Below are 14,816 nucleotides of genomic sequence, written 5' to 3' on the forward strand. Positions count from 1 at the left end.
CGGAGCAGAGTGCATCGTCAACAATGAGCACGAGCGCCGCGCATGCGCAGAGCGGGCCGAGGCCGCGGGCAGGCGGCGGCTGGGAGGCTGTTGGCGCGCCGTCAGTCTGCTGTGCGCGCGCACCCCGGCCTCACCGTCCCATCGGCGCGACCTCCGTCTGACGAGTGCGTCTCCACGAGTCCGCCGGTGACACTTTGCAGCCGCGGAATATGACAGCAGTCGCCTCTTGGTAGCCGCGCCTTACCAGTAGCCACGACAACGTTTTCCGAACGCTAACGCCCCGCTGTCAGGATGACGTCAACCATGGACCTCGAGGAGATCACCAAGCTCGTCGACGGGATCTACAAGGTATGCAATCACCAGCGAATTCTTTCGTCCTTCTAAACTGGAGCGTCCTAGGTATCTTCAGCCGATCCACCGACCAGGCAACAATTGTTGCAGTTTGCATCGCTGAGACCGAACTGAGGTCATAGGCGCGATGACGCCAGAGTCGAATTTCATATGTTGCTTAGTAAACAGTGTTCCTTATAATACGGTTGACAGTTGAATCTGATGATCGTCAGCACACGTAGATACAATGGGAACTAATCGGATTAGAAGGCAAAGAGGGGCGTGTCTGCTTGTTTCTCAGGCTGGGCGACTTGTGACATGACTGTACCATCATCGTCCGTTATAAGTGTCAATAGCTACATAGGATTGTGCATAAACAGTGGTTTGATAAAGGCGCAAGACGTTAAAATTACTAAAAGTATGTGACTCTTGTGAATAAGAGTAAAGTGGAAAAAGGTGTTAAAGATGCCCAGTGGATGTGCCAAACGAGACTTTGTCAACACATTCACGAGCTGTACATACACAAAATCAAATCCATTCCCATCTATTCGTAGCATGTTTGTTCTCAGTAGCCTGTGTAATAATCATATGGTTTACGAATTCATCTTCTGCGAACTATACGTCAAACACATTTCTCTTGTTGTTCGAGAAGGCGTAAGTGGCGACCTATATGCAGTCTCCTGTACATTCACTGTTACAAGCTTCACTGCCATTATAGAAACTGCTCATTCTCGTTCCACGGAGTACTGAGCGTGAATTTCGTGCCTCGCTGTGTGAATCGTGCAGCTGAGTGTAGAGATGTGATGCTTTTCTTTGTGAAAGATTAACCAGTTCCTGGCAGAGACGACCACACACACCTTACTTTGCCAGTACTGTAAATATAGAAGTCACCACTGGTGATATTTTAGCACCTAAAAACGGAAACGCGCCGGTAAATTCTTTCCTTATTTCCTCTATTTTCGTCTTTTTGGCACTGTAGTACTATTCATCGATGATCATTTCATTTACTTTTTAACTGCCTAACAATGGCACACTTCATGACTCTGCTTTATTTCGTGCCAGACTAGCAAAGTGGTGTGTGGTAGTTTAATGTATGTGGTCCTCCGATGACACGACTGAAGCATCGATTTCACAGTTACTGTAGGTCAGGAACGAACTCTCCGTAACTAGTTACACGTACAAACTCTGAGAAAAAGCCTACCACCTAGATACCTATTCGTAATGGAGAAATGTACCTGATAATTAGTTGAGGAAACTAAATTTCAGTGCTCATTTTTTTTTAATAAGCAGTTGAAGCCATTCCCGCAAACTTCGATGAGAAAGATGACGACCTTTTCACGTTTATAAAATAATCTTACATAGTCGCTGTGTATAAAACACACATTCATGCTTTTTGCTGCGCAAGGAGATACAATGCGCCAATGAAACGGAGGTATTAGTCATCGAAATACAACGCGCTGATGAAACGGAGCTATTACTCATTCAGCTATATTCAGGTATGTGTTTCGGTTGCCTGTAAAGCAGAAATCATTGCCAGAAAATCGTTTCCGCAGGAATTTAAAACTTAGTTACGTAATAACGACGCACCGAAATTTCGTTTCGATTCGGCTAAAATTTGTGCCAGGAGCGGTGAAAAAACATCGTCCATGGAAATGATAATAACGGAAAATAGGGACAGATTGCAGTGGAATATAATCGACGTGGAATACAATCGACTTTAAAGTAATCGTAACTTTTCCATCGCCCGCAACCGATACTTTTTTCATGTAGACCAAAAAAAAAAAAAGATAGAATACTTTGCATTGCAGAAAATGTCGTTTCTTACAGTAGTAACTGTCCCATTGATTGAGCAAATGGAATTTTTCCCTGTTTCTCGTGTGTCTGGCATTTCAGTGTTCGATTTGATACTATCAGAGGTCTCCTCACTGGCAATTCCTAAACTTGAGTCAGTGAAACGAAAACAAATGGTACAATTAACCAATTTTGTAAAATAAGTTGTTCGTTTCCGGTTTCTGAAAGCATTCCGATTCTGTGACTTAACAATACACGCTTTTAGGGACGCCGTGTACATTGTTATGACGCCAGTTGCTTAGGAATTGTGCCTGATACCCTGAAACCTATGGCAGAGTAGTGTGATCCGTTTTTGAAGAAAAGGTTATGCAAAATCGTGAAATACTTTTTTTCTGCTCTTGCGCGAGGTACGTAACATTACCGTGGCCAAAATTATTTCAGCCTCCTGGATTTTATTTCGGTGGTACCACAAAGTAAATAATTTTTTTGTAACTGCTTCGTTGTTGCGAGCCGTAGATTGCAATTTGTGTGTGGTACTGGCGTATCGTGAATAAATAAACGTGAACGACAATTTTTGATAATTATGACAATTAATGGTGTCCCAGGTGGACTGGTGAGTACTCGGGAATACGACAGGAACGGTCAATCCGTACCTTAAAAGCTATGAGTATTTCTTCCCATATTTTGATATGAAGTAGTATGGACCAAAACAATAAAAAATTGTCGGGGAAACACAGGCTCTAGAGTGCATGCCTAAAGTGCCAATGTTAGGTAGAAGAGATGTGTTTCACAGTAGCCAAGACGGACAAGTGCTTATAGCTCTTAAGGTGTGCACTTCAGAACCAACGTTTTTTCTTGCTTTGGTCCGTATTACCGCTTCCCAAAATATGGAAAGCATAGAACTTGGCCGGCCGTAGTGGCCGTGCGGTTCTAGGCGCTACAGTCTGGAACCGCGTGACCGCTACGGTCGCAGGTTCGAATCCTGCCTCGGGCATGGATGTATGTGACGTCCGTAGGTTAGTTAGGTTTAAGTAGTTCTAAGTTCTAGGGGACTGATGACCACAGCAGTTAAGTCCCATAGTGCTCAGAGCCATAGAATTAGACGAGGAAGAGATTTCTTTCGCGATATGGAATGATCGTTTCTGTTATATCTCTGACTGTTGATAGTTCCTCATGGGACACTCTGCACTACATACGGTGAACTCTTTCCTAAATCAGTCATTTTTCATTCATGACTTCCTGTCACTCACCTGATCGTTGTTTTCGATTAGGCACTCCACCATCCGATAGTCAGCTCACTCTAGTGAGGTCGACATGTGCGTAATTCGATAACTCTAGCTTGTATTCTCCTAAATGCTTTATATGTTTATGACCCATGATTTTTCGTACTTCTTCCCGCTCCACTTACTTTGGATCAAGGGAAAATTATTTGAGTAACCGCCACGTGTTCTAACCTACGTCCTTACAGCTTTTGAGCGAAGTGGAGTGATAGAATTGTTTCATTGGTTCTTTCAGTTTGTACAACAATGTTTGAAGGAAAGGCCATCGTGATTTTTCCAGAGACTCTCCGCAGTTGTACAGTAAGGAAGACATGTACTGCCTAAAGCCTTAGTAGTGTGGTCTATTCTCATTTGATGACATGATGACGACATGAAACACTGAAGCAGTCTCATGAATCGTTCTCAGTAGAGCAGTCAACCTGGTGCGAGGATTGCCCGCGTGTGCTGCTCATTTGCTTCTTTCGAAGCCGACTGTGAAAGTATTGTGTTATCAAAATAGTCTCGACTGTCTGTATCGAGCTAAACGAGTAACTGCACGCTTGCACTCCATAGGACGTTCTTTTGATTTTAAGGCTGGTCTAAGTAGATTCTCTCGCGTTTCCTTGTCACGTCTTACTACCATTATCTGAACCACTGCTAACAACAGTGCAAAGGACGATTAGGAAACTGGACCGCAACATGTCGGCCTAGGAAGCACAAATGACAAACCTACGGCTAACAGTTCTACCAGACGTCCCAAAAATCTAATTCTATGCACAAGTTCGGCAAAAATTCAGACTTTTAGTTTAAGCTTTAACGTACGACAGAAACACAAGAATGTAGGACTATTTCCGGAGCAGAAGATAAAATCGAAGAAATAGATCTCTAGGCCCGTATGACACCGAAAATGAAAGATACTTTGATTTCTTGAAAGTATGTGTGCATTAGTGTTCCATACGAGCTGCTATTCAAAGCTCTCTATAAAATCGAAGAGATGTGAATGAGCGTCACGTCGTCCTTAGATTTTCGTTAGGAAAAGGCCTAATTAGAAAAGCAGAACGGCAATATTGTACAGTATTTTTCATAGTTTCTATAAATCACTTTAATGCAACTTGCAGACACTGCTGGTATTGTTGTATCACTTGTGGCCACTATAATGTCAATAATGAAGGATGCTAGAATCATATTCTGACGTCTTAGCGAAAACAAGGGAATTTCACCATAATGGTATGCGAGGGCAATCTTGCACATATTTGACTTCCAGTTCGCTTCTATATATTTGTCAGTAGTCATCGACTCTTGACATCACTGTTTCACTAGACATGCTCCGTTCGTAGGTGATCAGTCAAACCGCAATATTTAATGGTAAGGAGAAAATGACGTGCTTCGGGAGACATCTGGATGGACTGTCAGTTTCGAGTGTGTGTTTGACGGGGGAAGGAGGGGGGGATTGTAGATGTGTGGACGTCTTGTTGGAAGGTGGAGGGGCGGTAAACGTCCAATCAGAAACAAGGTCATTATAGACGGAAGAAAATGGCCGTGACCTTGTTATAGGACTCAACCGAGGATTTGCTTGAATCATATTTGCCTGAAGTAGACAGACAGGCAACCAGGGTGCGAATTGTTCTCTTCCGAAATTATCTTAATGGCATCATGTTATTGGCCATTTAACCTTATATGATCGATAACTGTCCTTCATAGAGACTATTCAGTTTAAAAAAATAAGTAAATTAATGAATGAACGGATAGATAAATGGTTCAAATGGCTCTGAGCACTATGGGACTTAACTACTGAGGTCATCAGTCCCCTAGAACTTAGAACTACTTAAACCTGACTAACCTAAGGACATCACACACATCCATGCCCGACGCAGGATTCGAACCTGCGACCGTAGCGGTCACGCGGTTCCAAACTGACGCGCTTAGAACCGCACGGCCACACCGGCCGGCACGGATAGATAAATGGAATATAATTGAAGTAACTCCAAATATCGTTTATGTTGTGTCTAGACAAGACAGCCTAGACACAATGAGAGGAAGCCGAAAGGCACGCGCTTAAACTCACGCAGGCTGGCGTGAGGTCTGAAACAGGATACGTAATGAATGCTATAAAGAAAAGTACGTAGCTTCTGGAATACTTAACTTTAATCCACATTTGCAGAACATCGCTCTTGATGATACATTAATAGAATCTCAATATCAATTGAATACGGCGCCTTGCTAGGTCGTAGCAAATGTAGCTGAAGGCTATGCTAACTATCGTCTCGGCAAATGAGAGTGCATTTGTCAGTAATCCATCTCAGGCAAAGTCGGCCGTACAACTGGGGCGAGTGCTAGGACGTCTCTCTAGACCTGCCGTGTGGTGGCGCTCGGTCTGCAATCACTGATAGTGGCGACATGCGGGTCCGACGTATACTACTGGACCGCGGCCGATTTAAATGCTACCACCTAGCAAGTGTGGTGTCTGGCGGTGACACCACAGTTTACATAAGACTTCGGTGATGATTTCATATTTGAAAAAATGATTTAAAGATAGTAGTAGAGAAAGCTGTTATGATCTTTCAAAGAAAAACTACATCCAGTAAATGGATAGATGTACTGCAACAGAATGCCGAATGTTGTTTAATTTCCACGATAATGATTTCTTACCTGAAAAATAAATAAATGTAGAAGGAAAAGGAGAAGTATAAAAAGATAATAGTGATCGTGCAAGGAAAAGCTACACCGAGTAAACAATCTGCAGGTGTAATACCAATATTACCCTCCTCACTCTACATTCATCAATAACGCCGTTCATTGGGGAACACAGATTATGATCAAAACAGCGAACGATCTAGCACTCTTTCGTCACAGAATAAGCGAGACTGCTCGTATCACTAAGGGACTATCTGTCGAAGCGTGATAGCCGGCCGGTGTGGCCGTGCGGTTCTAGGCGCTTCAGTCTTGAACCGCGTGACCGCTACGGTCGCAGGTTCGAATCCTGCCTCGTGCATACATGTGTGTGTGCTGGCCTTAGGTTAGTTAGGTTTAAGTAGTTCTAAGTTCTAGGGGACTGATGACCACAGATGTTAAGTCCCATAGTGCTCAGAGCCATTTGAAGCGTGATAATTTCCGACCTGAAACTATGTCCTTGCGCTCGTACCAGAGTGATTAAAAATGACTCCTCGGAATGAAAGTTCGGTAAGGAGGACTGATGACACGGATGCTGCAAGTTTCTGAACTTCGAAAAAGTGAAATATTTGATAAAACAGCTGTGGTTACGCTGTTAGTCGATGTGAGATGGTAGTATTGTCAGCACTATGGTGTAAGTAAGAGTTAAACCTAAGACACTCTAAATAACCGAATAGGTGCTCTTAGAGAGATTCTGGCATTTAGCGATATTAGATTTTTTTTTTTAGTCATCAATCTTCCGACTTGTTTAATACGGTCCCCCATGAATTCCTCTCTGCCAACCTTTTCATCCCAGAGTAGCAGTGGGAACCTACTGCCTCAATTATTTGCTGGCAGTATTCTACAGTTTTTAACCTATACTTTGAGCTGTTTAGTGATAACAATCACATAAGATCGATCTGTCATTTTATTCATATCTGAAATTTTAAAGACAGATATGTGCTATCAGTTTCCACCGTACCTCTTTTAGAACGCAACAGTCCTAATGAGCACCAATCTACGGTTGTTTGCTGACGATGCCGTGATGTAAAAAAATGGCTCTGAGTACTATGGGACTTAACATCTGTGGTCATCAGTCCCCTAGAACTTAGAACTACTTAAACCTAAGGACACCACACACATCCATGCCCGAGGCAGGATTCGAACCTTCGACCGCAGTTATCATCAGTTGAGTGACTGTAGGCAGATACAAGACGACTTAGACAAAAATTTTAAATGGTGTGATGAATGGCAGCTGTCTCTAAATATAGAAAAACGTAAGCTAATGCAGATGAGTAGGAAACAGTCCCTTAATGTTCGAATACATCATTAGTATTGCGCTACTTGACACAGTAGGTCGATTAAATGTTTAGACGTAGCGTTGCAAATTGACACGAATTAGAGCGAACATGTAATAATTGTAATGGAGTGTTCGACTTCGATTTCTGGGGAGAGTTTTAGTACTGATTCGTTCATCTGCAAGGAAGATCACGTACATAACACTAGTGCGACACATTCTTGTTGTTCAGATAATCAAATGTGTTTGAATTCCTAAGGGACCAAACTGTTTAGGTCATCGGTCCTAGACTTACACACTAACTTATGCTAAGAACAACACACACACACCCATGCCCGAGGGAGGACTCGCAATCCGTGACATGGCGCCTCAAACCACGCGGCCACTCCGCGCGGCACACATTCTTGAATACTGCTCGAATGTTTGGGATCCCCGTCAGATCGCATTAAAGGAAGACATCGAAGCAGTTCAGGCGTGCTGCTAAATTTGTTACCAGTAGGCCCCACCAACACGCCAGTACTACGGAAATGCTGCGCGAACTGCAATGGGAATCGCTGGAGGGAGTGAAACCCTTTTTCCGAAGAGGGCTGTTGAGACCGCTTTGGGAACCGGCATTTGAAGCTGACTGCAGAAGTACACTACAGGCTTTTGTGACCTCTTCGTGACGTATTGCGTCCTGGTCCATGTCTCCGAATCTTCGACCGACGTTTCTTTCGTGATTATTCTGACGATTCGTCAGGGAAAGCACCTCAGACACTGACGCGACACAGTACAACAATACAGGGTGAATCTTTGAGAATGGTGGCTCCTCGTGCTGGCGAAACCCTGTCAGAAAAAACTTTAACCGATCCTCAGATCCATAGACGAAAGGCAACCGGTAATTGTAAATGTACTTCACGCTACTTCTTTCCAATGTAGCATTCAGTGTTTGTAAAAGATTTAATGAATCGAGGGAACCATGGACAATATTTCGAGCAAGTGCTAACAAGGTGCACTCGTATTAATGCTAGCGGATGATAAATAGCATTGTGCGTCCGCAGGGAGAAATAGTGTGAGGTGCACTGCAAAGAGGGGGATTAACGGTGGGAATCAAACTGGATTATACCATTATTGTAGTCATTACTACTTTTAGCTGACAGTAAAGATTTCACACAATATTGTCTGAGAATACAGGGTGATGATAGAGTCGAAATCATATAGAAGGTGGACGATCCTTAAATGTATATTTTCGGATAAGGAGCCAGTAATCAGAAAGGAATACATCTACCAACTCTTCAGTTAGCATTACATATGAGTAACATGTTTGTAAATTGCTTACAGTTCGTAACAAAATAAAAGTCTACGATATTGATGTCGGTCACTTTGCTTCAGAAGATAATACAGAATACGTTCAAGGGCAAGTTTGAACCACTTACTTGCAGATATGTATAAAATGTGTGTGTGTGTGTGTGGTGCATCGGCTCTTAATAGCCGCAAAACCTAAGGAGTGTTGAAGTACAGAGAAAAAGTTTCGAAGGTGGCGTCTTTCAAAGTGAAAGACAGTTTATTGCTATGGAAGGCAACGTAGTAGAAACTGGACCGTTCAAACGACAGGGATTAAATATGCCCATAGTTCTTGACAAAGAATTGTTCGAAAAGTACAGTTTGAAGAAATGGTGCTGTACTGCCCCGGCGAAGATTCGTCGATAAAAGCTTGTCAACAAGCGCTTGAAATGCACTATTCTAGGAATACACTGTTGCGAAGAAGTAAGTACACCCGCATCATAAACAACGTGCGTTAGCACCGATGCTGAAGTTCAGTTCCGTCAATGTAATGTATTGTTATGTATATATTAATCTAGCTATCTTCACTCTGAACAGCCGGCCGGAGTGGCCGTGCTGTTCTAGGCGCTGCAGTCTGGAACCGAGCGACCGCTACGGTCGCAGGTTCGAATCCTGCCTCATGGATGTGTGTGATGTCCTTAGGTTAGTTAGGTTTAATTAGTTCTAATTTCTAGGCGACTGATGACCTCAAAAGTTAAGTCGCATAGTGCTCAGAGCCATTTGAACCATTTGAACTCTGAACAATTGCTTGGGCTAAAATTGTTTGTAAGGCGTAAGTTATGTACATCAGTTAAACAATCTAGATATTAATTTACTACAGTTAACTCCTTATCTCACGGTGCACTAAAATGTCCCAAGCAGATCCTTAACAATGCACAGTAGTTCATATCGGTGGTGGCGAGGTGGGATTTCTAGATGTGCACATCGCGCGACCCCTACTTTTCATTTTTTTTTTTTTTTGTGGTTTATCGGGAGAAATTACCAGTGCTTGCCTCGTTTAATTTGCGTAACTGAGCAGACATGTCATAGATTTCAAATTCCATACGCCTCGCAGTAATAATTCATGGTGCATGAATTTGTTTATCAGTAACGGGTATAACAGCCTATTTCGAAGTGATTCTTTTTTAGCTGTCGCAGTTGTTCTCCGTGAAGTGAGTAGCGAGAAAGAAAACAATACCGCTCGCGCGCCTTTCCTCGCAACACTTCCGTGTTTCCGCGTTGGGCGGCAGCTGGTGCAGAGGGCAAAAAGTACGGCGGCTCGTTCGAGCTCGACGCAGGAGCAGCGATGCCTAAATTTCTTCCTCATCGCGAGTAAGGGAAGCGTGAACTTTGAAACAGAGTAACGGACTCCATATGGCAAAAACTTCAGTCTCCGGGGAAGGCTTGTTCCGTATGAAACAAAATTTTTACCCTCCATGTGCCTCAGTGCGACGTATTCAGCCTCTTGTGTTAGGCTTCGCAGTATGAACTGAATGTATCGAGTGATGCGAGATTTACTTGTCTCATTTCCAAAAAAACATTTGGGCTATCGTCACTCTTTCAATTTAAATTTTAAGTTAGTTACATGTGTCATAATCACGATAAAGCTGCGATGTGAATTATCTAGTTCCTTTAACAGCAAATATTATAAAAATATATATAAATGATTACTTGTTGACCATTTAATAACACGAATTTACTTCGGTTCTACACCGCGTATGTTGCATAACAAGAGTTGTCGCAGAGAAAGAAGTTTTAGCCGTTCTGTTTCTTTTTTCCTGTATGTTATTTAGTCTATTTTCTACTACACTGAATATGTAAAGAAAACGTTTGTTGTCTCTAAATTCAGTATACTGCAACGATGGATTTAGGAGTGAAGATAATTTTTTCAGGAAACGTGTTCTATAGTTTGGAAAGTAGGAAAAAGGTGCTAGAGGAGCTGAACGTCTGAGGATGAATCGTGATTCGGTGGCGAATTGAAGGTGTGAGGATAGTTGTGTTTGGATAGCTGAGCCAGTAAGACCAGTGCCTGCAAAAGGCAAAGTTTGAAGTTCGAATCCCAGTCCGACTCACTGTTGTAATCTGCCAAAAAATATTAAACCAGTGTACACCCTAATGGAGAGTGAAAGATTTGTGCTAGAACAACTCTCATTTAAATTTACGTATTGTGACTGTCCAAAACGGTTGAGGCTTTTGTGGCCACTTCGTGACCAACTGCCTCTGGACACGTGCCTCCGATTCTTCGATCGCCGTTTCTTTCGTGATGCACCCTGTGTTTCGCCAGGGAAAGTATTTCAGACGTCGGCGTGACGAGGTACAGCAGTGGAGGATGAATCTTCTTTGAGACTGGTAGCGCCTCGTGCTGACGAAACTTCAGTAAAATCTTTAAACGAATGCTAGCCGAAGATCCTCAGACTAAAGGCAACAGGCAATTGCAGCTGTATTTACTATCGCCACTTTATCTTTGACCCTAAAGATGGAAGAGACCTTTAATTTACCGATATCGATGTCGACGAATTTGGCATTTATTAATTTGGTCAAAGTAGATGGTAGTATTCACTGTATCTGCTTCTGCTTCTGTGCTCCGCTAGCCACAAAACTGTTTGGGGGAGGGTACTTCGTATTAAAATCAGTCACTTGTTGTCCTATTACAGTTCTGCTTGGAACGTGTGAATTTGCGTCCATAGGGCCCCTAATGCCTTTCACTTATTGGCGTAATCCCTACTTGGGCTGTATGATGAATGATGGGCGACTGACAGATACACTTTGTATGTATAAAGAATTAGGTTCCACCATTCATATACGCGATAGGCCTCCTCCAAAACATTCGTAAACTATAGAAAATGTCGTGTTAGTTACCGCATTCATTGTTCGTAGTTTACTTACATGAGTAATTTCAAGTAGGTGCTACGTTTGTGTTAATCGCTTACAATAGTTCATTCTGAATTAGCTTTGGTTCCTGGAACTAACATTCAATGGACATTTTTACAATTTAATGTAGCTGACAGGGAAATACTTTAGTAAACGAGGTGCTGGGACTAGTAAAGTGCCAGTTCACGAAAACATAACGTTTGAACCAGAGAAGAAAATTTTATTTTTAAAATGGTGCTTTAAATAGTTAGGTGTTTCTTAAAGCTGAGACACTCAAATGAATGAAACCAAATGGACAATACGATTTTACAATTAGAAACTGAAAAATTTAACTTGAGATATTAAGAGGTTGAGTTAGACCCACGCCTTGCCTCTGCTTCAGCACAGATTAAATATGTCACAGTATTAACTATAAAGAGGGAAAAACATTACAATCAACAAGTTTTTCAATAATAATATGCCCAACATGACTGAGCATTTAGTTATCGCATCAGAGCGGGCAATGAACTACTATGAAAAAAAAGAAGATAAGAGGGCAGTGAATAAAAGGGCAACGATAAAAGAAGTTCAAATAAAATTTAAAGGTCAACGCTCAGATATTTTAAACAACAAGTAGTAAAACTAACTCTGAGTAGCAAAGCCAGCAGAAATAATACTGATAAATTACAAACGGGGCTCCAACCTATACGCGCGAATATACGTAACATGAGCTGATAGAAACCTCTAGCAAAGTACATAGCTTCATTTTAAACTGAGACCCTGAAGCTAGTTTCATAAAAGAATGTATAAATAGAACTTGAACGAGAACGCCCACATCACTTCAAACCAGACAGGAAAACTAAACTTGCATCTATGCTGAGTACACAATAGATTACTAGAACAACTAATATAATATTCATAAAAAATTCTAATCAGCCTCATACCTGATACACAGAAATAACAGTGACGTAACGAATTTTACCTATGTTAGGTAGTGCATCCGGTAAACCCTTGAAATACACTGAAGTGCCAAAGAAACTGGTATAGGCATGCGTATTCAAATATAGAGATATGTAAACAGGCAGAATATGGCGCTGCTGTCGACAAAGCCAGTATAAGACAACAATTGCCTGGTGTAGTTGTTAACTCGGGTATTGCTTCTACAATGGCAGGCTTAAGTCAGTTTGAACGTGGTGTCACAGCTGGCGCACGAGCGATGTGACACAGCATTTCCGAGGTAGCGATAATGTGAGGTTTTCCCGTACGACCAGTTCACGAGTGTACTGTGAACATCAGGAATCCGGTAAAACATCAGATCTCCATCATCGCTGCGACCGGAAAAAGATCCTTCAAGAACGGGACCACCGACGACTGAAAAGAATCGTTCAACGAGACAGAAGTGCAATCCTACTGCAAATTGCTGCAGATTTCAATGTTGGGCCATCAACGAGTTTCAGTGTGCGCACCATTCGACAAAACATCATCGATATGAGCTTTAGGAGCCGAACGCCCACTCGTTCACCCCTGATGACTGCACGACACAGATCCTTACGCCTCTCCTGTGCCCGTCAACATCGACATTGGACTGTTGATGAATGGAAACATGCTCACTGGTCGTACGAGTATCACTTCAAATTGTCATCAGGTTACCTTCCATTCGGAAAGTTGGTGCACTCAGCGACTTATGTGGCTTTAAATTATGGAGTGCAGCAATCAGTCGTCCTTTTTCAGCTTTTATTATGCAAATCCAGATTTCGGCTAGTGGCTAGCCATTCTCAGTGCTTTATTTTCTATTTTCTATTTTTTGTAATTCAAAGAAATGTGACTGACGACCGAACAACAGGGTTTTACATGCATCGAGAATAGAAAATAGTGCACTGAGAATGGCTAGCCACTAGCCGAAATCTGGATTTGCGTAATAAAATCTACAAAAGGACAACTGATCGCTGCACTCTATAATTTATACTTCAAATTGTATCGAGCGGATGGACGTGTACGGCTATGGAGACGACCTCATGAATCCATGGACCCTGCATGTCAACAGTGGATTTTTCAAGCTGGTGGAGACTCTGTAATGGTGGGGGGGGGGGGGGGGGGGACGACGTGTGCAATTGGAGTGATACGGGACCCGTGATACGACTCTGACAGATCACACGTACGTCAGCATCCTGTCTGATCACATGTATCCATTCATGTCCATTGTGCATTCCGACGGACTAGGGCAATTCCAGCAGGACAATGCGACACCTCACACGTCCAGAATTGTTACAGAGTGGCTTCAAGGACACTGTTCTGAGTTTAAACACTTCAGCTGCCCATCAAACGCCCTAGACGTGAATGTTATTGAGCATATTTGGAATGTCTTGCTATGAGCTATTCAGAAGAGGTCTCCAACCCCTCGTACTTGGCCGGCCGCGGTAGCCGAGCGGTTCTAGGCGCTACAGTCTGGGACCGCGCGACCGCTACGGTCGCAGGTTCGAATACTGCCTCCGGCATGGATGTGTGTGATGTCCTTAGGTTAGTTAGGTTTAAGTAGGTCTAAGTTCTAGGGGACTGATGACCTCAGAAGTTAAGTCCCATTGTGCTCCCATTTTTTTAACCTCTCGTACTCATGCGGATTCATGGACAGGGCTGGAGGAATCACGGTGTCAGTTTTCTCCTGCACATACTCACATTGGTTGTCCATTCCACGTCGGGTAGCGGTATTATACGTGCTCGGAGGGGCCCTGCACGATTTTAGACAGGTGTACCAATTTCTCTGGCTCTTCAGTGTAAACCCGGGGCTATTCAAACCTAAAGCACATAGTATAAAGAACCCTACGGCAGAGATGATACCTTAGAATAGCAGTTCATACTGTCTAAAAATTAAGATGCTCACCAAACAAGTCCTTATGGCTTTGACATTTCACCTTGCGCGTGATTTCTGTTGATAGCAAATAGCAGACGCAGTACGAAGCCCATATTCCACCGAACCCGATTAATGTGTTTCTCACGCACGTAAAATGGCAGATTAGCAACACAAACTCTAGCTCAAACTGGTATTCAGTTCTGGTAGTTGCCTGTGGCGTCCTTCTCCCACGTAACTGCCAACACTTGCTGTTGGATGGCCATCCTACGGTTATCTGTGATCAACACTGAGAGGGAACACATTCGTGCTGCCGCGAAGTTGGCGCGACAGCGCCGGCCGACTGTCGGGACGCGAAAGAGGCGGTTGCTTAGTTACGGCCAAAGAGGTTATGACGCACTTTCGGTTTCATAACAGACTATCACAGTACCGCAACAGTACTCTTGTACGAAAAGGAATCAGATGGTGACTGTTTGTCGAGTTAGCTTCCGTC

General features: G+C 43.0%; 1 protein-coding gene across 1 annotated transcript in view; it reads left to right on the plus strand.

The window, feature by feature from the left end:
* Window positions 1-204: 204 nt before the first annotated feature.
* Window positions 205-14,816, plus strand: part of LOC124589421 (brain-specific angiogenesis inhibitor 1-associated protein 2-like) — a 546,580-nt gene continuing 531,968 nt past the window's right edge. Inside the window, exon 1 of the mRNA XM_047131552.1 lies at window positions 205-348. Within this exon, the coding sequence (XP_046987508.1) occupies window positions 292-348 (57 nt within the window). The 5' untranslated portion in view covers window positions 205-291. The remainder of the gene's footprint in view (window positions 349-14,816) is intronic.

Source organism: Schistocerca americana, chromosome 2 (genome assembly GCF_021461395.2).
Source record: "Schistocerca americana isolate TAMUIC-IGC-003095 chromosome 2, iqSchAmer2.1, whole genome shotgun sequence".
Classification (NCBI taxonomy): Eukaryota; Metazoa; Arthropoda; class Insecta; order Orthoptera; family Acrididae; genus Schistocerca; species Schistocerca americana.